At 49.5% G+C, this 26,744-nt stretch overlaps 1 protein-coding gene across 5 annotated transcripts in view; it reads left to right on the top strand.

Annotated features, from left to right (window-relative positions):
* Positions 1–25,410, top strand: part of Adcyap1r1 (ADCYAP receptor type I) — a 49,809-nt gene extending 24,399 nt beyond the window's left edge. For 3 of the 5 annotated variants that reach the window (XM_034519514.2, XM_076913308.1, XM_076913307.1), the window contains 11 exons: positions 2,395–2,504; positions 2,987–3,084; positions 3,488–3,620; positions 4,279–4,432; positions 4,758–4,818; positions 5,424–5,493; positions 9,004–9,095; positions 15,403–15,486; positions 18,199–18,328; positions 19,637–19,678; positions 21,088–25,410. In XM_034519514.2, coding sequence (XP_034375405.1) covers positions 2,395–2,504; positions 2,987–3,084; positions 3,488–3,620; positions 4,279–4,432; positions 4,758–4,818; positions 5,424–5,493; positions 9,004–9,095; positions 15,403–15,486; positions 18,199–18,328; positions 19,637–19,678; positions 21,088–21,276 — 1,163 coding nt within the window. In that variant the 3' untranslated portion in view covers positions 21,277–25,410. The remainder of the gene's footprint in view (positions 1–2,394; positions 2,505–2,986; positions 3,085–3,487; positions 3,621–4,278; positions 4,433–4,757; positions 4,819–5,423; positions 5,494–9,003; positions 9,096–15,402; positions 15,487–18,198; positions 18,329–19,636; positions 19,679–21,087) is intronic. The other 2 variants (XM_034519515.2, XM_034519516.2) reach the window with 2 other exon arrangements.
* Positions 25,411–26,744: the final 1,334 nt, after the last annotated feature.

The raw sequence follows: 26,744 nt of genomic DNA, 5'->3' as shown, positions 1-26,744 counted from the left end.
GGAGCCTTTGTACTACAGGGTGCTTGGTGGTTTTCAACTTCCCATAGAGGCTCTCAGGGTTCAGTTTTGCACTCCCGTCAACTGGATGGGGCCGAGCCATGAACCACTCTGAGCATTACAGCCAATCAGCAGCAACCCTGGTGAGCCTGGAGCTGCAAGAGGCAGTGAGCCGGGAGGATAGACAGCCTCCTAATCCCAATCCCACTCTCTGCAGACTCAGTGAAGTGCAGATTCCAGGGTATCACCCGAGTCTCTGATTTAGCCAGCTGGATCAAGGCCAGATGCTTGGCCACCATATGTAGGTGACATGGTGGGATACTATCATCGAGCGTGCTGTGCAGCTATGATGATGCTGGAGGAACACAGTCTAGTGAAACAGATGCTGTCATGCAAGGCCTGACAATCTGGAGAGCGCTTCATCTCCTGGAGACTGCTATCAGAACAATATTCATAGAGCAATTTTGGGAACAAAAACGTTTATGTTTTTCCAAGCCTACTTCGTGTTATTAAAATAAAGAGGGAAAATAAAAGAAAGGAAATGGTTCTTCCCTCTAGGAAGGGTTTTTTTTTTTAATTGATTTTCAAATTTCTGCACCCTTTTGTCTCTTTCTTCCTCTTACCTCTGTGAGGTGGGCAAGGCAGAGTTAACTGAAGCCCAGGGAGGACAGTGGCTCAGCCACTCTGGCTCCCAGTTGGGATGGGGGGAGGCATTCAGATGTTCTGAACGGTTGGAAGGCCTTGCAGGGGGGTTGCTAGCAGCAGCGAGAGACACACTTTTCTGAAGAAGAGACAGTCTGGTAAAACTGCTAACGGTGACCCTGGCTGCTGGAGTCCCTTCTTGGCTTGTGTCACAGGTGTCAGAGAGGCTGTGGAGATTCTCCCATTCTGGGCAGACTGTTCTTCTGGGCGGGCTCCCTGCTCTATATCATTCCTCCCAGGGAGGGTATGTTCAACTCTCTTACACCTTCCAAGTCCACCAGCAGGAGTAGGATGCTGGTTAGAAAAGAGAGGGGATAGCCAGGTGGTGGTGGCTCACACCTTTAATCCCAGCACTCAGGAGGCAGAGGCAGGCAGATCTCTGAGTTCCAGGCCAATATGATTTACAGAATGAGTTTCTAGGAGAGCAAAGATGACACAGAGAAACTGTGTCGAAAACTGAGGCATCTTTCAGTCTCTCTTCTGTTCTGGACTGACCCATTGCCTCCTTGTTGAGCTTCCCAGAGACTACCTTCATCACAGAGGACAGAATCCTGCTCAGCAGTGTGTGCTCCAAACTCTCTGTCCACAGAGGTCTCTTACCACACACTCCCCCCTGAAACCCATAGACAGACTGTATCACAGACTCCAGGATGAGGCCCCAGAATCTGCACTCTGCCAATCTCACAAGGTGGCTAGAAGTGTACAACTGAAGTTTGAAAGAAAAAAAAAAACCTCGATTCTATCTTTGGAGATTTAAAATTACCCTGAATCCTATTCCTTTTCATGTGTCTTAAGAGATTGGCAGCTCTTGGGCTGCCAGGTAGGGACAAATATCTGGGGCCATACACAGGTGCTACCTAGAAGAAAAGGGTTACTTGCCTTGTGCTCCCCTGGGCCTTAGTGGCTCTTACCAGCTCAGGAGAATGGCATGATGTCATTCAAGGCCGAAGCAATCCACTTATGTGACAAATAGCGTGCGCTCCGCTTTGCAGGTAGCAAGCTCCTCTTTCCAGTAGCTGTGACTGCTCCATCCCTCCGGCATCCCACACAATGAACTTTAAGTCAATCCAAAGAGGAAGAATGCGCATTGGTGATGGGAGGGAGACTACAAAAGTCTGAAAGGCAAAAATAAAACAAGAAAAAAAAAACCCACTGAGTTTGTTGATAGAGTATGTCTGGGCTTGCTAAAAAGCAATAGAGCTCGGAGCTCCAGTGGTGTGAGATGTTACAGCTGCTGGCAGACCCAGAGCTCTGAGATCAGATGTGCCAAATCCTCACCCTACAGTCACCCAAAGAGGCCTTGAACATACTGAATGCCTTGTTAGGGTCCTGGGAGTTGGGCTCGAGAGTAGCATTTGTGACAAATTTCTAGGTGGTTCTGCACATTGACATTTTGAGTAGTGCTGACCTAGAGTCCAGATCTTCTTCTGGTGAACATTCGGGAATATTACAGGAGAGACACAGGCATGTTGGAGTCTTGGTTAAGGGATCGGGTTGCTCATTCACTCTACTCCCCATTCCCCTTGTCATTAGTGAAGGATGAGGACCAGGTCTTCAGCAACCACCCTATCTTGTGTCTTCTAGTTTGAGCCACCCGGTTGAACACATGGTCTTTCAGGAAGTCCCACTATGAAATCATTTTCAGGGTCATGTTAAGCCATTCACGTGCCTTGCTTAGTTTTCTGTTCTCTGCAGACATGGGGGTCGTGGGCCGGAACTGCACAGAGGATGGCTGGTCGGAACCCTTCCCCCATTACTTCGATGCTTGTGGGTTTGATGACTATGGGCCTGAGCCTGAGGACCAGGTAAGTGAGGTGGTGGGTTAGTTCTGAGGAGGTCAGGGTTCTGGGCAGGACTCATGAGTGCCTTCCTGCTGTATACTGAGTCTGGAGCTTTGAGGGTAGGATGTCCATTTCACCCTGTTGGGTTCTGTCCCTACAAGTTGCACAAGTCCCCTCAACCATCTTTTTCAGGACCCTGTCCTCCAGATAGCCCAGTAACTGATGACTTAATTTTGGGTCTAGCTGGGAGCTTCTTCAATCCTTTCTCAGGCTAGGACTGGGTTCTCTGCTCCAATTGATCAGCACCCTTGCCTTCAGTACATCCTGAACCGGTTTAGAGTACTGACCCTGTGCAGAGAGGAGCAGGCATCCAGCCAGGAGTAAAGTGATGGCAGAGAGGGGGGAGATGTTGGGCCCCAGGGCCTGGTCTGGGACACTGGGTGTGGGTCCTAGGGGGCAGTGACTGGTCCCAAGCAGAGCCCTGCATGTCCTGTGCCCTGCTGCAGGATTATTACTACCTGTCGGTGAAGGCCCTCTACACAGTTGGCTACAGCACATCTCTCGTCACCCTCACCACTGCCATGGTCATCTTGTGCCGCTTCCGGTGAGAGCCCAGTACCGTTAGAGTCAGAACTGTCCATCTCAGCATCCCTGGAAAGTCCCTTGGAAGGCAGGCCCTGTCCATAGTACAGCAGATGGGAAGGTGGCCTGAGAGGGCAGCTCATATGTCCAGGACCACACAGTCGGGCATAATCTCTTCCAGAAATTTCCTTTGCTTGCTTTAATCTTCCCAGTCTAGGTAGAGAGGAGGTAGAGAGGCTACAGGAGGCAGGAGTCTGGCCAGAGGATGACCTGGGAGGGGAAGGCAGAGGGTTACTGAGGTGGGAGAAAAGGGTGGTCTGGGAGAGGGACCCCATTAAGACAAGCCATGAGTAGGCCCAGAGCAGCCCTACCCTGAGGGTGTGAAGTACTGTGAACTCATGGCCTCCCCATCCTGGTTCACGTAGGAAGCTGCACTGTACCCGTAACTTCATCCACATGAACCTGTTTGTGTCCTTCATGCTGAGAGCTATCTCTGTCTTCATCAAAGACTGGATCTTGTACGCCGAGCAGGACAGCAGCCACTGCTTCGTTTCCACCGTAAGTGAGCCAAGCAGCCCAGGACTCTGCCCTGCTAACACCCTGCAGGGAATGTGTTCCTGCAGGTGAAGGTCTTATCATAGGTCTTGTGAAAGTTCCTGAGTTATAGAGTGGTCACTGTAGCCAGTGTATAACCTCGCTCCAAGACAAAACACAGCCAGACCCTCAGCCTCATTCTTGGACCAGGAAGGTTAGGTGAGAATGAGGCTTAGACAGGGATTAGCTAGTCCCTTGGCATGCTACCAGTCATGAGGCATTCTGTGTCACATTCTGTGTCACTAGACCAGCTGGCCAGGGTCTTTGTCAGTGCCTTCCCAAGCACAGATGTGTGAAGGAGGTATATGCAGAAAACTGGCTTTTGATATGCTGGGATAAGAACAGACTAGACGTGGGGGCTTCACTAGGAGGACATGTTTGGAGGATCTGTTTAAGAAGAGATTTTTTTCCAGGGCCAAGGTATGTGCCTCCACCTTCCATGTGTTCAGATCCTCATTTTTGTAAGCAGTCTCCTATGGGGAATACCTACAGTTTTAGGCTTTGAGATACCTGAGACCGAGTATGCCAGTGTTGATAGGCCTCAGGATTTCCATCCTGGACTTCAGGATTTACCCGGGGACACGGGAGGGAGCTCAGATTTCCTCTCTGGCTGTCTCTGCAGGTGGAATGCAAAGCTGTCATGGTTTTCTTCCACTACTGCGTGGTGTCCAACTACTTCTGGCTGTTCATTGAAGGCCTGTACCTCTTTACACTGCTGGTAGAGACCTTCTTCCCTGAGAGGAGATACTTCTACTGGTACACCATCATTGGCTGGGGTAGGTCACTGGCTGGGTCTAGATGGGCTCAGGCCTCTTGGTCAGCTGTGTCCTTGGTCCCAGCTTTAGGAAGCATCAGATAATGGAGCCCTCATTAGGCTGTGGGCTTCTTGTTAATTCCTAGAACCCCCACTTTTTTTCTTTTTGTGGGACACCCATCTTCTGAGAGTTTTACTCAGGAATCATGTTAGGAGACCAAGTGGTCTGAAGCTGGGGGAGATGGAAAGTATGGGAAGAAACTGGAGTATGAAGGATAATAGGGTCCCCAGAAACCCCAAGGTTAAGAGTATCCTGAGCAATTGGGCTTCTTTTTCTTGCTCTCCAGGGACACCTACTGTGTGTGTAACTGTGTGGGCTGTGCTGAGGCTCTACTTTGATGATGCAGGGTAAGTATAACCAGAGAATCAGGTACAGAGTCTCTATTTCATGCATTGGCTTCAGTACCTGCCTGGCTTCACATGAACTCCCCAACATATTGCTCCAACCAAAGCACAACCTTGAGTACCACCTGAGTCCTCACACCATGGGATCAGTCCTGTCTCAACCCCAGACCAAAGCCTGGTTGCAGAACCTTCAGCCTTTACCCCTTGTGGTTAGCCTTGTCTTAATTGACAATTCAACAAGAGAATGGGTACATTTCTGAGCCCACATACTTTGGAACAGCTTTGGGGAAGCTCTGAACATTTGGTATTCTTTGGAGGACAGGAGGAAGAATGTTGAGGGTGAGGTCACTCTTAACCCCAAGAACCCTAGATCTGAATGGGAGACATGTCATTTCCCAGGATCCCACTATGACCCTGATTCTTGGGCTCTAGTCTCTGCCGTGACTGGAACAGAGAAAAACAAGCCACAGGTGAGGGGTCTTCTAGCCAGCCTACCTCTACTTCCAGATTTCCCTGGTCAGGGGTACACAGACAGTGAGAAAAGAGGCACCCAGCTACTCATGCTCTGCAGGGTCTGCTATGATTTCTCCTCTTTGCCCATCTTTCAGATGCTGGGATATGAACGACAGCACAGCTCTGTGGTGGGTGATCAAAGGCCCTGTGGTTGGCTCTATAATGGTGAGTGCCCTTGGGGGGCAAAGAGGGAGGCAGAGAGCATAGAGAGAAGGGAAAGAAAGAGACTTTGTCACAGCTGTATATTCTGTAGCAATGACACACAGATTGTTCAGTTACTCCCCTAGTGTTGGACAAGCCTGTTACTCCATTTTTAATCCTTATGGAAGGTGCTGCTACTAGGATTAATTTCATGCATACCGAGTGTTTGTAAGTCTGTGGGTCTGAGCACTTATGGCTAGACAGTGTTTTGGTGGCTTATGCTTATGACATTCCTGTGAACTTTTGTCTTTTTGATCAGCCGAGGAGCAGTGACTCCTCTTCCATACTTTGTCACATTCCCAGGCCACCATGACTTCCCTGCACTGGGGTCCTTGGGCTTCCCCTCTCTGACTGTCAGCTTTGTATCTTATTTATGGAGGATTTCCATCAGTGTGAGCTATACACATGTCCTCTTAATTGCCTCACGGCACTGTTGTGGTTTAGGTTATCAAGATGCATCTTTAAGAAAGGTTCTATTTAATCTTTTTCTTTACTAAAATGCTATTGTTCTACACTTCTATTTTTGATGGCTGCAAATTTCTCATTCTCAGTCTCTTTACAGAATTTTAAAGGCTGGAAAGTCATTTATCACAAACATGTGCACACTGTGGGTTGGAGACTTTCACTTTCGTGCTCCGAATATGTCTGCCCAGGGGGCTGTGCCAGCTACTGTGACCCTGTATGTTTTACCATGTTATATACAAATTTCCCATTTGTTCTGGTGAAATTTGTTTGCACGTCCACTTAGGTAGACTTTCGAACAGGAAGTGGCTTAACTTTTACCTTGTAAGAAAAGGTCTGGTGGAGATCTGTTTGGAATTATTATACCAATTTGGAGGAAAATTATTTTTCTCCCAGAATACAGTAAAATGCCCTTTCTGTCCAGTCTTTCTTGCTGCCATTTTGCTTCCTCTGAGATGTTCTCCAGCCTAGGCCCTGGTTGAGTCTGGGAATCTTTCCTTCCCTGTATTATCTGGCGGGTTATTGGGGCCATACAGGGAAGCGATCAGTTTTTGTGACTCCTTGGCTTAGTTACATTTGTGAATTCTCTTAAGAGTTTAATCCCTTTTAAAATTTGGTTCACATGGGGTTTCTACATAGAAAGTTATGCAACCTGTAAGTGAAAACAGCCTTTTGCCCATCTTTCCCAATGTTTGTTCCCTTTATTCCTTGTTTTTATGGAAGACAATGTTTGCTCTGGTTTTTGGCAGTTGTCTTGCATGCAATTGGGCAAGTTTCTCTTCCTGGTTGGCTTTCGTGCGTGTTGTTATAAAACCAAGCACGGGTATCTCTTATCAGATGTGCTGAAGAGATCATGCTCTTATGACAGAATAGTATGAATTTACTATTTCAGCTTTTCTCTAGTGCTGTGGATATATTTACCTGGATTTGAACATGTGTGGTTGTGTCTTTGGGATAAATCGCTAGCTAGGAGTAGGACTCTGAGGCACAGCGTGTGTGCACTTACTGTTCACATGGTCATGAACAGAGAGCAAGAGGCTCACTTCCTGGCCTCCCATGTCTGTGCTCATGTTTTTTATTCCTAATTATTTGCCAGTCTCTCAGGGATGGCGGAACCTGTTGTTTTCCTGTCATTATAAGGAATAGCAGTCTATTTATTTGTATTCTCAGGGTGGGATCTTTGTGGGCATGATCTGCCTGCTCTTTTCATGTGCCACCGACTGCTGTTTGTTAACGTTTTGCTTAAAGGTTTTTCACTGTTTACCATGTATATTAAATGTCTCTGTGGGCTTATTTTATATTCCTGCATGGCTTTTGTTTTGCCTTTTGAAACAGGGTCACACTACATAGCCAAGGCTAGCCTCAGACTCATCATCTTCCTTTTCCCGCCCTCCTTCTTTGTCTGTTTTTCCTGTGTGTGTGTGTGTGTGTGTGTGTGTGTGTGTGTGTGTGTGTGTGTCAGAGACCAAACTCTAGTGTTATTCTTCAGAATTCTGCCCATTTGGATTTTTTTTAAATTTTATTTTGGAAGGGTTTCTCACTGGCTTGGAATCCAGTCCAGGATCTGCCGGTCACTGCTTCTTCAGCCCTGGGATTACAAGTACATGCTGCCACACCTACCTTTTTCCCACGTCTTAACCTGGGTCACCGGGAATCCCACTCAGTCGACACCCTTGTAAGGCTTTACTGGCTAAACCCCCTCTTTGTTTGGTTCTTGAAGTAGGATCTTTGAGATCTTGTATTTGTCTGCCCTGAAACAATTCCATGTCAGGAAAGCTGTCTTTTCTTTACAAGTTCATAAGGTTGCCTGGGCCTGGTGCTTTGCCTGCACAGACTTTTGACGACTGTTAAATGTCCCGCTCTTCTTCCTTTCCACCTAGCTGGTTGTTTAGAGGCTGGCTTTCCTTTAGGGAAGCTGATTCTAGTCTTGTGCAGTTTAGTTCTGGTTTTGGTCAACAGTCTCTCACGATTCGAAATAGCCTGTTTATCTCCTGTCTTGTCCCCTTCCTCACCCCTGCATATTTAATTGTACTTTCTCCTTGGCAATATCTGCTGAGCTAATTTCAGCATTAATTAGACAACGGCAGAAGCAGAAACGAGCATGGCAGGGCAGGGGTGTGTTTCGTTGTTCTAACTGATCCAGGAAACAAAAGAGCAACCAGGAGCTTTTCTGATCAAGCCTGCTATGGCTTCCAGTTTCTTTCTTGTGACTTTTTTTTTTTTTTTTTTAACCTTCATCAGCTTCCCTCTTGCACACAACCTAAAGACGATCAGTCTGATCATTCCTCAGCTTTCAGTTGCTTAGTTGTCCTCAGTAGCTGTTATTGTTTTTAAAGAATTGTGTTGTTCTTTCCTTGAGGGCGACTTTGGCTCTTGCCCAGAGATGTCGCTGTGCAGCGCAGTCTTCTTGTTACGGCTCCTCTGCATTTATTTGCAGCCCTCCCTCCTCCTCTCTCAGTGCACAAGCAGCTTCCCACTTTGTTTGGGAAAGCATCTGTCCCTGATGGCACACGCTGCTGTCGCTGTTCCCAGGCAGCCCTCTAACTAAGACTGCTGTGGCAGCTTCCCTGTAGTCCACGGCTCTGAACGTGAACTTTCTCTCCCCACCCCAACCCACCTCTTTATCTCTGAGACAGGGTCTTGCTGTATTTCCGAGGCTTCCCTGGAATGCCCGATCCTCATGCTTTGGCTTTTTGAGCACTGGGATTACAGACCTGCATCAGCACCACCTGGCTGAGTTTGGGGGTCACCTGTGTGTAACCTCTTTCCCATCACCTTCTTTTTTCTTCCTGCTTCAGACAGTGCTTGCCCCCTGGCTTTCTCTCCATGCTTTCTATTTGCAGGTTTTTCTGTAGAATCCTTTTTTTTTTTTAATTGGATGTTTTCCTTTTATTTGAATGACTCAGTGAGGGGTAGAGAAGTCTGCAAGGGAACTTGCCTGGCTGGAGAGGGTCCTGTTAGGAAGTACCAGGATGGGCGGAGATTTGACTCTACCTTTCTTTCACTCCTCAGGTTAACTTTGTGCTTTTTATCGGCATCATCATCATCCTTGTACAGAAGCTGCAGTCCCCAGACATGGGAGGGAACGAGTCCAGCATCTACTTGTAAGTATGTCATGTGGATATGGGGATGCCACAGCCGTTTCCGACCACATGGCCTGCACTCAGGTCACAGGCAGGACAGAGCTTGAACTTTGCTGGCAGGTTGACCTAGCATGGGCTATTGCAAGACTTCTTCCTGATTAAAGTGCCTGTGAACTACAACTGCCCTTCCAGGCCTGAGCCAACACAGAGCACCTCAGATACATGGGCATTGCATGGAAAGGGAAAGAGAAAGATTAACAGAACCTCTATAAGGCAGGAAAATCAGTGGAGAGCCCCAGATTCCCTGGGGTAGCTAAGGCCTTGGTTGTTTAGAAGCTGGCTTTCCTTTGGGGATGCTGATTCTGTGGGAATATGCAGATTAGAGGCATGGCTGTGACAGGCCACACCCCCTCACCCACTGGGCAGAAGCTTCTAAGTGCCTGGCAGTCAGCAGGGGGACCTTCTCCTTGGTCATACACTGCATGGGGATTCTCTTTCCTGTACCTTGCCTCAGGACAGCTCTGTCTACCTCTGCATCTGTCTGGTTTTCTGCCTCAACCCCATTTTGTCCCTATCAGAGGAGCATCGACTCTGTGATTGCTACTGAGTGCAAGGCTTCCGCTGTGCCTACAGAAATTTGTGTTCTAAGAACTAGCTTTTCAGTTGCTACCCTGAAAACACCTCAACCCCAGCCCTGTCCTGCTCTGAAATCAGACAGAGCTCCTGCTGCCTTACTGTTCGGGGCTCAGGAATGGGCTATGGGGTGTGGAGATACTTCCGATGCCAAAGAAAAGGGTCATGAGCTCTGTGAGGTGGATCTGAAGGGTGTAGTAGTGGCCAAGGTTAGCTGAGAGGAGCTATGAGACTCTCACAGCATCACAGGGGTCTTCCTTAGAGACCCAGCCGGAGGCTTGCAACCTTCATGGCTTCCCTGAGGAAACTGAGGGCGACCATCGAGCCAGTGAAGCAGAAGGCTCTACTGGCCATTCTCTTAGGGAGAGAATGAGTTCTGCACAGAGACTGAGTGCCAGGTCCTCCTCAAGGCTCCTTTGAGGGGGAATGGAACTGCCTTAGGTCCATCAGTTGGTCTAGACTGCTGGGTACCACTCCTTCTCATCTGCCGGTGGTTAGCACAGGGATTTTATTGTATAGCATATGTCCTCTGCCTCTGCAATAATGGCATAACATTGGAAAAGGACAATGATGTGGTTATTTTGCTGCCCACCCCAGCCCTGTTTCATGTTTGTGCCTTATTTATTTATTTATTTGCCAACCCTTTGCCCATTTTTTCATGTTTCTCCCAGGTATTTATTTATTATTTCAATCAACCCTTACTTGTATGTATCTGTGATGAAACAGATTCTTTGATAGAAGCCATGACTTCTTGGTAGGGTGATGATTCTATTGTTCCTTGACCTGCACTCGGGAGATAATCTTATCCCGGACAGAGAGTCACAAAACTGCCCTCCTGCTCACCTTCCCATCTCCCTGTCCCATGTAGGAAGCTGAAGTTATGCTTTTATGTCCAGCCTCAGTTTCTCTTGCTTGCCTGTGAACTGTCTCCCCTACTAAAGTCACCTCTTGCATTTGGGACTGACAAGAAGCTAAGTTATCCCCATTCTCTCCCGTGCACTGCTGACCTTCCTCAGTCTCCTCCCCTTCCGGGTAAAACTTGGGTCTTCTAAGGCCTCTGAACCATCTTCTTTGGGCTGAATGGGAAGATTCCTCCTGCTTCTTCCTCCTTTGCCTATGTAGAGCCATACACAGAGGCTCAGCCTTAGAATCTAAGGAGGCTCTGGGAAGTCTGATCACACATTTACCATCTCAAATGTCCTGTCCTGGACATCAACAATTACTCCTGGCCTGATGGGGAAGAACAGTGGGCCTTCCTAATGCATAGATAAGAGCCTCTTGTGATTAGCACGTGGTTTATATTTACATTTATGTTTATGTTGGTTTACTTCTTTAATGTAAAACCGTACAGGCTTAGCCAGGGCTATTTAATAGCGAAAACCAAACCTACGATAGTCCCCAGCCCCCAAACTTAGGTGGATGATATTTGTAAGCTAAGGAAAGGCTAAGGCTGGACCAGGGAATCACCTGTAAGCTAGGGAAAGGCTAATACTGGACCAGGGATCAACTTGCTTGTGTTGGATTCAGCTATATGTCTGCTGTCACCAGGGTCAAGGAGACCATGTCGATCCTGGTGACAAAGCCTCCGAGAGCTGCAGAGCATGTAGAAACACTTGCACACAGTTGATGCTCACAGACAATACAGTGCCATCGCAGGCTGGGCAAGCCATCACCAAGTGAAAGCCTATGTTACAGCAGAGGGAACTAGTGTCCTGTGAAGCTTGGTGAAGCCTGCAGGAAGGAGCTAGGCTGTGGCAACAGTTCAGGCAGTGGGTACCAGAGGTGGCTTGTGTTGTCCTTCCCTCATAGACTCTAGATGTCCCCCCATATAGAAGTACTCCACTTCAAGGGCTTTAGAGAGGCTGGCTCTAAAGGGAGGCTCCTGCACTGGGGAAGAGAAAGAACCTGGGGTGGGCAGGGCATATTGGGAGATTCCAGGGCTGTGCCTGGGGCCCCAGATGTGTGTATTTTGCTGTAAAGTCCCTCCTGGTCTGCCCACAATAGCTCTCTGGTTTTTTCCTCTGTTTCCAGAACAAATTTAAGACTGAGAGTCCCCAAGAAAGTCCGAGAGGAACCCCTGCCTGTGCCCTCAGACCAGCATTCACCCCCTTTCCTGTAGGTTGGTTCCAGCCATTCAGATGCCAAGGGTTTGTTCACTGTCAACCAATGTGCTCCTGGCTCAGCCTCAAAGGACCTGCTGGATGTGGGGCCTTGCGAAGGGGGTGGGGGGAGACTGGGCCTGCATTAGGATCAGCAGGGGCTCAGATTAGGGCTGTGCAAGCATTCAGTTCTGGGCTGGGCAAGGTTAGCTTGTTTTGGCATGAAACTAGCCACAGCTCCCTGTCTCTGGAGATGTGGAAGAGAATGAGGTTTTCTGAAGACTCGGAGAGCAAGGAGTGGCTCAGGCCAGTCATGGAGCAGCTTGGCTTCATTCTTATTGCCCATGATCTGCTCTACTTTTGGAGGTGGGCATTGGAATCTACCTCTTAGGTCTGGCATGGGGAGAGGAAACCTATGTGTAACCGTCTTAGAAATTCCCCCATCACCTCCCTGGACAGGCTCTGTGTTGCAAGGTAGCCTTTCAGTCAGGATGTCCAGCAAGGGACTTTGCCTACAGGTCTAGTCCCAGCACCTCATAGTGCCCACCCTGTTAAAGAATATTTGCCCCTGCCCTCCAGAGGTCTTCCAGGGGTGCTTTAGGGAATTTGTTATAAAAAAAAAAAAAAAAAAAAAAAAAAAAAAAAAAAAAAAAACCCTGGAAAAGAAAACTACCCACTAAGTCAGTAGCCACAAAACCTTGAGCCTGGTGTGGACCCCCTCTGGGAACCCAGGCTCATTCTGCCTCCCTGTTGGAGGAGGAAGTGGTGTTGAGCCACATTCCAGCAGGGATGCTATTTCTGAGAAATGCTTTCTGCAGACCAGACAGAATTCTGAAGGTGCAGGTGAGTGTAGTTAACATCAGGAAACCACCATATTCTATAGACTGCCAAGGAAGCAACATTACATGAATTCCTAGGGTCCAAGGTGGAGAAGAAGGGAATGCTCTCTGCACAGGGCATGGGCAGGTGTCTGTCCACTATCCTATTAGATGTTTCCTGGGGCTGCAGTCCAGCCAGCCCTTCACATAAAAGGCTCTGTAGAAACCATGTGCCAAATTACCAGGGATAAGCATGATAGCTGAGACCCTGGAATAGCCTTGATCTTCCTACCCTCCATGGAGCCTATCTTCCATGATGAAGAGAAGCCATGTCAGAGCTGGGCCTGGAAGCCAAGGACCTCTGACCTGCAGAAGGGGCTCTGCACCAGCCACTAGCCAAATTCCCACAGGCCAACACCTCCCACTGACCACCAGAGGTCTCTGTCTTCCGTTTCAGAGGAGCCCACCTAGTACACTATTCTGAGTCTCCTGTGCTTCCCTGGACTCAAGGTGGCCTTCCTGGTTGACCTAGGTGTATCTATAGATGAGACCTTGCTCTATTCTTGCTTACTTGTCCTGGGAGTTCCATGGCCTCCTTTCTCACGCTCCAGGTCAGCTCTTTGGCCGTAGCACATCCTGCTGCTTTTCAGCAAGTCTGTTTGTAAGTCACTGCAGGCCAGGGGCAGGGGCTTGGGAGAGGGCCTCTTCTCCTCTTTCTCTGGAGATAGTCTCCCCCGAGATCCTTCTGGATGTTACCCTTGCTTTTGTTTCTCCTTTATGTGACCTTCCTGTCCCATCCCAGTGAACTTGACATTAAACTGTCCTTTTGCTATTTTCAAGACAATTTAAAGAAAAATCAGAGGAGCCCATGTTTACTGTAAGATGTCATGGATTCCACAAAAGGGAGGGAGATGGGAAGGGTTGGGGGGAAAGCAGAGGTCTTGAGGGAGAAAGGCTAAAGCTTGGAATTCAAGGTGGCACCAGTTGAGCGACAGATGTGTGGATATGCAGTGACTTGGACTGGCCCTGGCTCTGGTGTCTGCCTCAGCCAGGATTGAAGGGCTGTTGGCCATTTGGTCTGGGCAAGGAAGATGAGAGGGAAAGGATAGCTGGTGTTCTGCTGTGCCCAAAGACCCCACCTCTACACACACACTCACACGCACATGCACACACACACACATCAATCCCCTGTCATTCACCGAGGACCTACAAGAAACTTCTGACATCCATGAATACCTTGCAGTAGGGCTGCCCCGGTACATTCCCAGCCTGTGGTTGAAATGCAGCTCCTGAGCTGGCAGGTCAGCAGGCCAAGGAGGCACTATAGTCTGTTTCTGAGAGATGTGGTTAAGTACTGTTCCTGCTGCTGGTCTAGAGACCAATTGAGTAGCAAGGGATCGAATAACACCTACAAAATGGGCCTCCGGCATCCACCAGCTTGTAGGTAATATGAAATGAAAGATGCCACTTATTGAGTGGCACCACAACCCTGGAGGGGAGCAGCCTGCTAGGCAGGCTGGAGTGTTTGCCTCATCTGGAAATTAGCAATACATGTTCTTGCCTCAGCAGAATGACAGGTCCCCAGACTCTAGTTGCCTTTAGATCCACTCTCAGCTGGAGTCAGAGAGCAGGTCATTAGATGCTGAGGACCTAACTGTGTCTGTGTACTTGTCTCCATTGGCGTCTAATCCAGCCACACCTGATTATGCATTCACTAGCCAGTATGAGGTGCCTCCGTTGTCTCCAAGCAGAGATCGCTTGTTATCTAAGGTGACATGACTCTTGATCTCTGGTAGGGAAACTAGTGTCCCTGAGTTATGCCAACTCAACCTCGAGCAGGACCAGAAAGATTCAGAGGAAGCAGGAGTGTGTCTAGATGCCTGTGTGACGGAGGGCAGCAGGATGCGCAGCCAGCCTGGCCCCTGTGCTGCCTTCTCAAGGCAATGTGTGTCCTCAGGCTTTTGCTCATCGGCCCTGTCCATATACCTGGATGGAGCAGTCTAGCTTAGCACTGTCCTGTGGCGCTCCGCAGATGGCTGTGTTTCTGTGTCCAGCATTATCGCCACTAGCCATATGTGACTAGTAAGCCCTGATACCATGACTAGAATGATGGAGGAAGTGGGGTTTTCTTTCCATCGGATTTTGAGTAATTTCCATTTGAAGAGCCACCTAGGTTAGTGGCTACCGTGATAGGCAAACAGAGGTCTAGAGTAGTGATCGGTCCAGTAAGCCTGGCCTGCCCTTGCTCTTCTGTGTGTGTTTACACCGAGAAGAGGTGGGGTGAGGTGAGGGGAGACAGTCAGAGCTTTGCCTCCAAGCCCAGAACTCTGTCTCCTCAGGCTAGCCATGCATGAGGTCTACGGCATGAGTGTCCAGTTATTCATCTTACTGGGTGACCTTGGCAAAGCCATGTGCCATGCTCTAAGTCTGGGGCTGATACCAGAGATGGCCTCTGGCTCCCTGTCTGAATCCTATCTCAGGCCTCATCTCCTGAACATATCTATTTTCGAATACTACTCGCCTATTAGTGGTCCCTGTGTGTGTGTGTGTGTGACTACAATGCACACTATTTATGAACATACATTCCCTTGTCCAAACCTGACTGTTTTACTCTTCGGCTTCCCCATCCTCCTCTGGGTGACTTCCTTAGCTTGTCTTCATTTCCTCACGTCTCTGCCCTCCCTGTGCCCTGTGAATTAAGTCTTCCCGAGTCCTACTGCGGTTTCTTCATTGCCCAATGTCCCCAGCTGACAGAAGTGCTAATCTTGTCACACCCAGCAGCTGCGTGCAGAAATGCTACTGCAAGCCACAGCGCACTCAGCAGCACTCTTGCAAGATGTCAGAACTATCCACCATCACTCTGTAAGTGTGTGTGGCCGTGGCTGTGGCCGGGTGTCCTGGAGGGGTGGGGGATTTGCATGTTGCTGTTGCTGCCACTGCCTTGTGCTTGTGTTCTGCTGGGCTGGAGGAGTGTGGCGAGCCGCCCTGAGCCTCCCAGCCTACCCTGTTCCTGGATGCTGCATGTGCCAGGATATGTGTCTTGCGAGTTCTCTGCAGTCTTGTGGGTGGGGCTGGAGGGCATGTGGGCATTGGAGCTGTGGCATTGCGGGGACATCTTGACTTGGCGTCTACTGATGCCTACCTCACTCCACAGTCAACAGTTAGTGGCTGCTGACAGAAATGCGTCCTTCCTCAGTCCCCTACCATTCTGGGCTTTAGTCTTGGTGGCTGCAGAACTGTAGGAGCTCAGAGCTGGGATGAGCTCACCATGCGCTGTGCACGCTGTGTGCAGCTTGGCTCAAGCTCGGTCTCCACGGGGCTCCTATAAGGTGGCTCTTTACACTGTCTCCATTCTGTAGATAAGAAACCGGAGCTTGATGAGGTAGAGTAAGTCACGTGACTGGGAAGGCAAAGACAGGAACCTAGAGCATCCTAAGAATCACACCTTAGCTCACCTATGACACCCACTGAGTAGGAGGTGTGGCTTTCCTGGAAACTCACTGATAGTTTGGGTGGCTCGGATCTTGGGATTATAGGACTTCTTCCTGATGGCTCTTTGGGATAGGAGGGCAGAAGTAGAGGCTGTGTCATGGTCTCTCTGGGTTAGTCACAGTTGGAGGCTTATCAGCTCAGAGATCCACAGGTCTCACACTGGGTTCATGAAGCCTCCTCATGTGTCACTACTCCCTGTCTGCCACGGCCCCTGAGGTACCCCTAGCTGTCATCTCTGCCTATTCCAGAGCAGTATCAGAGCTATGAGGGGCAGATACTGCTCTTGGCTGCATCCCGGGAGACCCTCTACTAAGATCCACGTCTTTCCCATGGCTGGAAAGGGTCTGGCGCTGTACCTGAACCCAAGAAATCTAATGCCACTATGAACACTGGAGAGGTTTGGCATTTGGTACCCAGGTTCTATTTTTCTCTGCTGGAGTAAGAACCTAGAATCGGTCCACTGTAGAAGGGAAGCATAAGGAGGAAAGCAGGGCCTTCCCCTGCTCCAAGACCCAACAGGACCCCCACGCATATACTTTTCTAGGCACTCCTTTCAGCTCTTCTAACTTCTATTCTATCTCCAGACACACCCTCCTGTTTTCTGGCACCAGCCCCTGCCTGGGGACTGAGATGCCGGCAGGACCCGATGCCAGGGAAATGTTGACTTTTAAGGACTCTAGCTTATGTACCTGGGTAGTCCTATTGCTCTTCTGTAGAACGGGCATTTCCAGTGTGGACTATGTGCCTGAAGATATTTGCTGTGAGACCTAACAGATGGCTAGAAATCCATGTAGACTCATCGCAGGGACTCACTCAGATCCCACTGGCCCTGTTCTGGTCTAGGGACCCTCAGTGACTATAGAATGTGCTGCCTTTGAGCAAGGCGGGAACTGCGAGACCCACGATTGTAGGCTCCCTCCTTTCTGGGCTGAACCTTCTCCTGAAGGTCATCCCAAGCTCACATTCCTCCTCCTCCTCCTCCCTAACCCCTGCTCTCCGTTTCTCTCCCTCCTCCTCCTTCTTGTCTTCCCTCCAATAGAAGCCAGACATCAAGGGCCTTATACAGAAGCTAGGGATTTGGCTTTTCTAGAAATCTGGACTCCAGCATTCAAACCCAGAAGGGCATGGAGTGGCAAATGAGGGGCACACAGTAGACTTGCTCCCAGTCAAATGGTTACCCTTACATATACCGTCCACTTCTGAAGGCTCAATTGTAACAAGCCAATGGTCCCAGGGGGCTGGCTACAGCTGAGGGAAAAACATCTAGAGAGGAGAGCTTGGTTCTTTCAGGGAGACTACAGGGGATCCGGGTCCTGGGAAGGGCAGAAGTGGGGCTCCACTCTGGGAAGCCCCTGTAATAATTTACTCCATCTGTAGCAGCATTTCCAGCCCACCTGTACCTGACGTCCTCACCGTGGACTTCTGCCCCTGTACTGTTATACAGGGTCCTGCCCTGCTCTTGGCTCTATCCCAAGAGCCAAGAGGAGAGGATCCCTTGCTGCTCCTTTCCTTCCCATCATTGGCTCAGTTTCTGGGGCAGCAGCTCTCTCCCGTGCAGGCAGAATTTCTGTTCAGTCATCAAGTCTTTCCTTGAAACCCTCCCAAATTCTTCTATGGCCTACCTAGAACCTCCCCCAACCCCCAGGTCATCAGCAATACATCAAATGTCTCCAGACACAAAAGAGCCTTATTCCCATGGGTTTTAGGAGAGCTATTTTTGAGTTTATGTTACTTCCTTCTGAGAGGATAGCTTTGCTTTGGCTCAAGACTCTGGAATCCTTTCCTGAGTTTTCCTCTGACTTTACGTATTATTCAAGGGATCTCTATAAGTGGAATATTTTCAGTGGTCCTGCAGGATACCAACTAGGTGCACTGCAGGCTGGGGAAGCCCTCATATGGCTTCCTAGGAACCCTGGGCACTAGTTGGCTCCCTTGTTCCCAGGCCCCCTGCACCAGTAAAGGATACCAAGCAGTCTGTGAACAGGGACACTGAAGGGCAGCTAGGACTGGTGACAGGCCCTCTGCCCTCCATGTTCCCAAGCCCTGCAGTCTCCAGAACAGATGTTTGCTTTTTCCTGACAGACGGCTGGCCCGCTCCACCCTGCTGCTCATCCCACTCTTTGGAATCCACTACACAGTATTCGCCTTCTCTCCAGAGAACGTCAGCAAGAGGGAAAGACTTGTGTTTGAGCTTGGGCTGGGCTCCTTCCAGGTAGGCGTGGTGTATGCAGAAGCTAAGCCTTGACCTTTGACCTGCTGCTACCTCTGTGACCTTGTGAACCCTGACTTCTAACCTCAGGGTTTGTCTCTGGCATGAGTACTAGAGCAGATGTCCTCTATAGTCTTGTCTGCTACTGTAAGAAGATGCAATAAAGTCTTCCCGTCACTGTGCCTGGGGATCCTGGTCCAGGACCCCTGAGTGATTTGAGATAAAATCTCTCCATAAATCCCAGGCGTTAGGATCCTGTGCTGTGTTCACATCCTAACTTCAGCCACATACTCTAGCAACATGAGGACTGGAGTTCTGTCTTATCCACCCTGGCACAGGGGATCCAGATATAGGGCCTGACATAGAGAAATGAATGGACTGGAGGTGCCTGGCAGATCCTTAAGTGAATGGGTACATGGGTGAGGGACAAGAGGAGGACCAGAACAATGAGTGTATAAGCAGGAAGGAATAGGTGCGTGCCTCACAGCTAGGGAGTGGATGGAGTAGCTGTAGTGGGCTGCAAAGGGGGAGTGTCCTACGCTTGTTTAAATTAGCACTTGAGCTTGATGGTCAGGGAATACTCTGTGCAACTGACTTAGATTTTAACTCAGAGCTGTTTTCCCGGATTCACATTCTTACTCTGATGAGACTGCGAGTCTCAGAGATGAAGTTCTGACCTAGACATTGCAGTTCAAGGCCCCCATCTTTATGTTGACTGGCAAATTCCAACCATCATCCCTCTGGCATTTTTAAATGACAACCCGAGGCACTGAGGTGCTCCAGACCTGGTGGTTTTCAGCATTCAGGAAAAGGTTGCTTTGTTTGTAGACAGCTAAATTCATATGTTGTCAAGTATGTACCACACATGCTTTGCTTTCCTGTGCAGTGTATGGAAGCCAAGGGAGAGCAAAGGAGGAGTAATTACAGATAAAGATGATATGAGTCTGTTCTGTTCTGAAGGAGTCCTGCACACTAGTGGCTTCCTCTAGAAAGGGCGAGTAGCTTCCATAGGCAGTGGGATGAAGATAGTCGTTGGCCATAAGAAGTGTTTGTCTAAGTGAGTGTGAGATCCAAGGTAAGGTGTTTATCAGTGGGAACTGGTCTATCATCCATTTGGCTTCATAGAAGTGCCTGTCTTAGTGGCATCCTCCGCCTTACCTTAGAGCCTTGGGCAGGTGTATCCTGTCTAGACTGCAGTGTTTTCTTCTTTCTGGTATCTTTCCCAGTGCCATTCCTCCCACATGCCCAGTGTATGGGGGGGGGGGGCGTCTCTTGCTGGTCAGCTTACAGTTGTTTGTGTTCTCTCCCCAGGGCTTCGTGGTGGCTGTACTCTACTGCTTCTTGAATGGGGAGGTAAGACACAGTTTGGTCACCTTTCTCAGCAGTACAGGTGGGGTTCGTTGGGGACGTTGGGGAGAGACTGGGGGCAGATTCGTTGGCTGGAACCTTCCAGGTTGCCAGTACTGAGGATAGAGAGTGAGTGACATAGCTGTCACTGCTATATGCTATCAATATCCCCTGGCATCTCCCACCTCTTCCAGAATCATTTCACCTCTGCCGATTAAGGCTACAACTGCAGACAGAGTAGGGTACAGATATGCTGAAGGCACCCTATCTGCTGAGAACACAACTCCAGGGCACATCTTCTCCAAGAAGCATGCCCTAGTGGGTAGGAGTGAGTACCTATAGGTCATCAGGCTGTGGGGGGCCATGCTGCTGAGCCACAGTAAGCAAGCCTGTCTAGCTATCCCTGCTAGAACAGAGCCTATAAGAATTTGGAAGAGAGCCTAAGGAGAAACCTGGAATCTTCCAGAGGTGTTTCATTTCCAGAGCTAGCTCTCGGGGTTCCCTCTTTAGCCTGTTGGGGTAATGTTCTGGAGCAGAGCCCAGGATAGAGGTGCCTGGGATGTAGTAGGGACTGGCTCAATGGGGAAGAGCATTTTACCCAAGGCTCTGGTCTCCATGCTCCCAGATCTTGGCCTCAGAAGCCTCTTCCTCTTATTTGCAGCTAAGACTCAAGACAGCTAGCCTCCATGATCGAAAGGCCAACCTATAGCGAAAATCAGGATATAACAGATCAGATCAAGAGAGCCTTGAGAGAGCCTTGCTTAAAGATTCTGGGGGAGCCAAGATGTGGGAGTATGGGCAGCTGGGTAGGAGTTTGCCAAGGGAGTGGAAGCACGAAGTGGGGAAAATGGGTGGGTACAGGTGCCGCTTCTAGTCATGCGGCTTGTGTACTGCATAAAGGTTTTGGCTGAAGTGGTATGTGGAGTCTGAGGCTTTCTTGGCGTGGCCACCATTTACTATATGGAGAGCTACATGGGGTGGGGGAGGTGTTTGCCAAGAGGCATGGACTGTTTTATAACTCTTAGTCTCAGAAGTCTTCTCATCTTGGAAGCGTCCAAAGCTATGGCTTTTTAGGTCTTATCCAGAGATGCTGACATCACCATCCATGGGCTTTGGGCATCTGGGATAGTTCAAGCTATTTGAGTAAATCTTATATGCATCCCACAATGGTAAAAAAAAAGGGGGTGAGGGTCTTTATTTGATCCATATGCTTTGAGAAGTTGCTAGGAAAGATTTCTTGACAATTCTCTCTGAGAGGCCCAATCAGCAGGAGCTTTGCCAAGACAGACTGGGACAAAGCTGCAGGATACAGCTGGGGAGTGGGAGGTGGGTGGGCAGTCACGATGGCGGCTGGTAAAGTGCCAAGCCAGGTCATAGAAGATACTGGGAAGCCATGTGCGTGTTGCTCATTGCAGGTGCAGGCAGAGATTAAGAGGAAATGGAGGAGCTGGAAGGTGAACCGTTACTTCACTATGGACTTCAAGCACCGGCACCCATCCCTGGCCAGCAGTGGAGTGAATGGGGGGACCCAGCTGTCGATCCTGAGCAAGAGCAGCTCCCAGCTCCGCATGTCCAGCCTCCCGGCCGACAACTTGGCCACCTGAGCCCTGTGTCCCTTCTCCTTCTGCACAGGCCGGGGCTGCGGGCCGGTGCCTGCGCATGTTTGTGCCTCTCCCCTCTCCTTGGGCAGGCCCTGGGTAGGAAGCTGGGCTCCTCCCCAAAGGGGAAGAGAGAGAGATAGGGTATAGGCTGATACTGCTCCTCCTGTTTGGGTCCCACCTACTGTGGTCCATCGAGCCCAATTTGACATGTAAATACACCTCAAATCTGGAAAGTTGTCCCATCTCTCCCCTCCACCCCCAACCCATGCCCCTGTTCACCTCTGCCAGGCCCCAGCTCGACCTACTGTGTCAAGGCCAGCCTCGGTGATGGCCTGATCCCAGGTACAAGGCCTTGTGAACTGAGGTTAAAACATGCCTGCTTTGGAGAGGCCGGGGCAGTGACCACCCCAGCAGCCTTTCAGCAAATTGACTTTGGATGTGGACCCCTTTCAGCCTGTACCAAGTACTGCAGTTGGTCAGGGATGCAGCTCCTGTCTGAGCATCCTTTGGAGCAGATCAGCCTGAGGCTTCTTTTGCTTACCTGATATCTAAGTTGTCCAGGTGCTCAGCTCCTGTGGGCCTGGGTGATGGGAGGGCTCCAGGGTCCTTTCAGTCAAAGACTTACATTGAGGTGGGGTGAAGGTAGGAGAAAGTTCTGGTGCTTTTCATTTGCTCTAAGAGCTGAGAGCCAGAAATGCAGATTCAATTGGGAAGGAGATGGGATAGCTGAAGTGCTGACCACGTCCATGCCTGTGCCCCTGACTCAAGACTGTATCGTGTGGTGGGTTTATGTCTACACTTCTTGCCCACAATGGATGGTCTGAAGAAGCACTTCTCCAGCCACAACAACCACAGAAAGCCCCCACTTCCCCCGCCGTTCTCTCCTCTCCGTTTCCCCATAAATCAAAGCCATGTCTAGAATGGACCAGCCTCCTTGCAGTAAAATCAATGAGTTCTGAAGCAACCTTTGAGTTTCCATGAGCCAAGTCCTGAATCCAGGGCTCCCCACAGCCCCACCTCTACTGATTACAAGGAACCTTACCTGCCAACCCCAGTCTGGACTCAATTACTAAACTCAGATTTGTCTGCAAGACTTCCTCCGTGTGCCCTTGACATTCAGATCTACGAGTGTTTGTAGGTGATACTGTGTCTATCAGGTGTATGTGCAGAAGCACCTGGTGGAGGGAGTGGTGGCTCTCTAGTGCCCATCTTGGCTCTCCAGCTGCAAGTTGCACAGCCATAACCTAAGACTTTAAAATAAGGCCACACCCAGATTTGGGAAGGTAGAGGGAGAAAAAAGGAAGGGCCACGGGGGCCATGTGGCCCACCTCATTCCATGTAAATGTAGTGCTTGTTCTTGTCCCTGCCTCTGTGGACTTGTTCACGATTGTGCTCTGGACTGCATGGGGAGTGTGGGATGCTGCCTTGCTTGCTGTTGTATTAAGTAGGAGTTCTAGGAGACTTGACCCAGTGCTTCTGGGGAAGCCACTGGAAAGGCTGGAGAAGGTTCTAGCTGATATGACTTAGAGATGTGTTCTGTGTTCTTGACCAGTGAAATAAGTTCTTGGGTCTTTGGCAAAGCCGGGAAGAGAAAGGGCCTCACCTCCTTGTTCTTTCCTAGAAACATTTAGTGGCTTGGACCAGCCACTGAGTATACATTGGTTCTTTTCTCCTGCCCCTTTATCTCTCCCGGCCATCCCCTCCCTTGTTCTGAGAACCATGTTTTCAGACAAACAAGAATCAGTTGATCCGATTGCACTTTGGACACTTCTAGGGAGCCTGAGCTGTTCAGAAGAGGCCTTGGTTCAGGATTCCAGCTGGGTTCATGACTGTGACAATGTGCCCTGTGCTGGGCCATGACTTCCTTGTTTATGGAATGAGGTGGTTTCTAGTGCTTTTCTAGGTTCTTCATTAGTTAAAAACCTAAGGCAGGTAAACAGAGATGTATCCTTGTGAAAGTCATCTAAAGGGTGTGTGTGTGTGTGTGTGTGTGTGTGTGTGTGTGTGTGTGTGTGTGTGTGTGCGTGTGTATATGGGTGTATTGAGGGGAGTGACGTTCCGTTTATTTTCCCATTTGGATGCCACATGGTACCCAACACTCATAGAGAAGGAAGCTCAGGCCATGGACATTTGAAAGGGGCCTCAGGCATGATGTGCAGAACTAGCCTTCCGTGCCAGGCAGGGACAGGTTGCCTGTGGCACCCTCTATCTGAGATGCAGCCCTTATGCTGTGAACCCCATTCACTTGTCATCACCACCAGTGGGTCCGCTTCACTGTGGAAGGAGAAACTGTGACTTTCTGGTTGCATTACTGCAAAACAGCAAAAAACCGGATAACCTGAGCCCCCGCTGCTTCTGAGCCCTGGGTCTGTGTCCTCCTGGAACTTCCAGGTTCCTGTTGCTTGGTTTTTCTGTCTGAAGGAATCTTTTTGTTAGTACCTGAAGGATTCTGCATGGTTCATGAGGGTCTGGCTCTCAGGCCGCAGGCAGTGAAGGGACAGCACAAGGTTGGGTAAAACCCTTCCCCTTTGACCCTCTTACATAGTGTAAGCAATAAGACTAATTGATTTGTGTGTATCCCAGTGTATCTCTGGGGTTCTGTCTGAACACCAACCATCTTTTCTTTGGAATGGGCCTCAGTCAAGGCTTGCAGTAATGAAGCCTGGACCCAGAAAAGGGAAAATGATAAGGAAATCCTGTCTGGTAGTTGAAAGGCTGCATGGATTTGGAAACCTGGAGGCAGGAACATAGATTTACGGGGCACCCAGCCAGTGGACAGTCATTCCTGGGAAGTGAGGTCTTGTTCCAGTATGCACCATGCTTAAGATCTGACTACACTCTCAGTGTACAGAGAGGAGGCCTTCCCTGGCATGCTCAGCCTCCCTTAGTGATTCCTCTCCTAACCCTCATCTTCCCCCAACTGACTTCTCTGGGGAGTTGGGATGGGGCTTGGTCAGGGCCCCGTGGTGGAAATAACCCTGCATCTGTTGCCCAGTATCAGGGCCTCTGCTGTTTGGTCTGTACCTTCTCTTCCTTGGAGGGAAAGATGCATGAGACTCTCTTTTTAATCCTTGAGTACCTTTTGCCCCCTACCAAGAGAAGACAGCAAGTCCTCTGACACTGCAAATTTCACTTGAACCTAGGAAGCTGGGAAACCAGGTGGGACTACCCTGTTTTTGAATTGCATTGCATTGAATTGTACCAGTATTGCACAGCCCTGCCTGTGAGCCAGATGTACTACTCAGAGCAGCTGTGGAACACAGTGTGTCCTTTGCAGGAGCGGCTGTACCTGCAGAAAGCCCAGGAGCCTACAGTACAGTGCAGGGGAAGCAGCAGAGTTGGTCTGGTGTAAGAATACTTACTAGTAAATTTGGCACTTTCCATCTGTTCTGGGACTCCATACTTCTCTGCCCTCAACCCCTGCTCCGCAATGAGGTGGCTGTGGTTGCATCATCGTCTACCCTCTGGCTAGGGATGGGGTGGAGGTGAAATGCTCCCTGTGAGTTTACAAGCTCTGAAAACAAAACAGCCACGGTGGCGTGCTCATTCTTAGAGTGACGTCCCTGAAAGGTATCTCCCTTGGCAGCCTGTCTACTGTTGTGAGCCCTTTTGCTTTAACCCATTTGTAAAACCACCAGCATGAGCGTGAGGATGAGGCCATGGGGCTCTGTTGGACAGCAAATCCCAGCTCTGCCGTCATCACTGTTCAGTTTGCTTTGAAGGTCAGGATGAGGAACCTTCTGCTGTGATCAGCTCCGTGCTGTCTGCCTAGGAGTCCTTCAGTGGTATGGGACACTCCTCAAGTGAGCCAAATGCCCATTCTTTCTCCCTTCCCCGAACTCCGGGTCCTGTGCTGTGTCTGTACTCAGCCATGTGTGTTTTGTCTGCTGTCTGTCTTCTGAGGCTTAGCGTCTGTCAGGGCTGGGGTGTGTTCAGCCCTTGGTACTCCAGATGTGGTTTCAGGCTCACTCGTGGGAACTGGACCAGTCTGGGTTTAATCTCCCACAATAAAGATAAACCCCACGGACCTCACCGCTACTGCTGCCTCCATTAACGCTGTGCTCACACCTTGTCTGGGATTTTAATGATGTCATACTGCTGTAGATGACTCAATAAATGTCTTATCGTTTTTCTTGGTGCCTGTAAATTGCTGAAAGTGGAGGGCAGGGGAAAGAGATAGGAGGGTAGAGGACTCCTCCTCCCCTTCCAGATCTGATTATCCCGCAGTGACGTAGTCTGCCTGTCTCCTGGCCTTTTGGATTCTCGAAGAGGGTCATGAGGATGGGCTTGGAAGAGCTGAAGACGGAGGAGGGAAAGAAAGGAAGCCTTGGCCCTGAAAAGGCCATTCACATGATGTGTGCAGCTCAGTTCACTTGGGTGTCTGAAAATGGAAGTGGCTTATCCCAAAGTCTTTGATACCTCATGGACTTCCTGTCGTTGATTGGTGGGAGCAGCCCACAAATTCTGAAAGCTTGCCTGAAGGGAGTGTTTCAGTTCACCCCAGGTGTGTCCTTGGGAGTCAGTGTTCCTGGAGAGTCAGAGCCACACCTCTCCCTGCCACACAAGGTAATGGATTCTCAGTAGCTCTCCTTTCCTTGAGGGCCCAGTGATTGTTATATCTCTCTAGCTCATTATGTTAGTAATATTTTAATTGCCAAGAGAAGGATGTCAGGAAAAGTCACAGAATCCACGTCAGGGTGAAGAAACAAAGCTACATGCCATGCCAGAAGACTGATGACCAAGTTGTTGTCACAATGGCTGCCATCAGCGTAAGTGATGAGTCTGTTAAGCTGGGGTCTTGACATTGTCACTGCCTCTGAAGTCCAGTGCTTGACCATCAAAGTATTCTACCTTCCTACCTCCAACTGTGCAGGAACAGTTTCTTGTCAAGGCCGCATCTGATAGCTTCGCAAGGGGCTGTTCTACCTGTGGGCATGGCGTTTTACCGGCTTCACCTGAAAGCAGGTCATGGTTACAAATCTGGAGATTTTAAAATCATTCCCCAAGTATTAAGAAGGCCTGAGAATAGAAAGTACTCGCCACAGTGGGCTGGAAGTCTACAGTCGCTGCAGACAGAGCTAACGCCACAGCTATCGGACCACTCTGAAGTGATGCCAATGAGATAAGTTGAAAGACAACAGATGTCAGCCTTCCACTTGGATCTGCCCTAGAGGCCTCTTTCCCCGGTGTCTAGGAGGCTAGCTTGTTCTGCCTTTTGAGGCTGCATCTGTCCTTTTCTTCTTTCGGGAGATTGATAGGCCATGTTCCTTAATCCAGTCTGAAAGATAATCTCTCAGTGAGTCAGTCTGCTGGTTGGTCTCTCAGAAGACTTTCCTAGTGCTGTGGTCATTTGACCAGGACAAACAGAGGCTCAGTATTTCATTCTTAGAAGTCATATTCCAGAAGTGGAGTTGAAGAGCCCAGCACAGGTTGGAAATCTTGAGTTCCATATTAATGTGGAATTTCTTGGC

Source organism: Arvicanthis niloticus, chromosome 15 (assembly GCF_011762505.2).
Source record: "Arvicanthis niloticus isolate mArvNil1 chromosome 15, mArvNil1.pat.X, whole genome shotgun sequence".
In the NCBI taxonomy this organism is placed as follows: domain Eukaryota; kingdom Metazoa; phylum Chordata; class Mammalia; order Rodentia; family Muridae; genus Arvicanthis; species Arvicanthis niloticus.
Note: the sequence above shows the minus strand (reverse complement) of the source record. Positions and strands in the feature narration are given on the sequence as shown.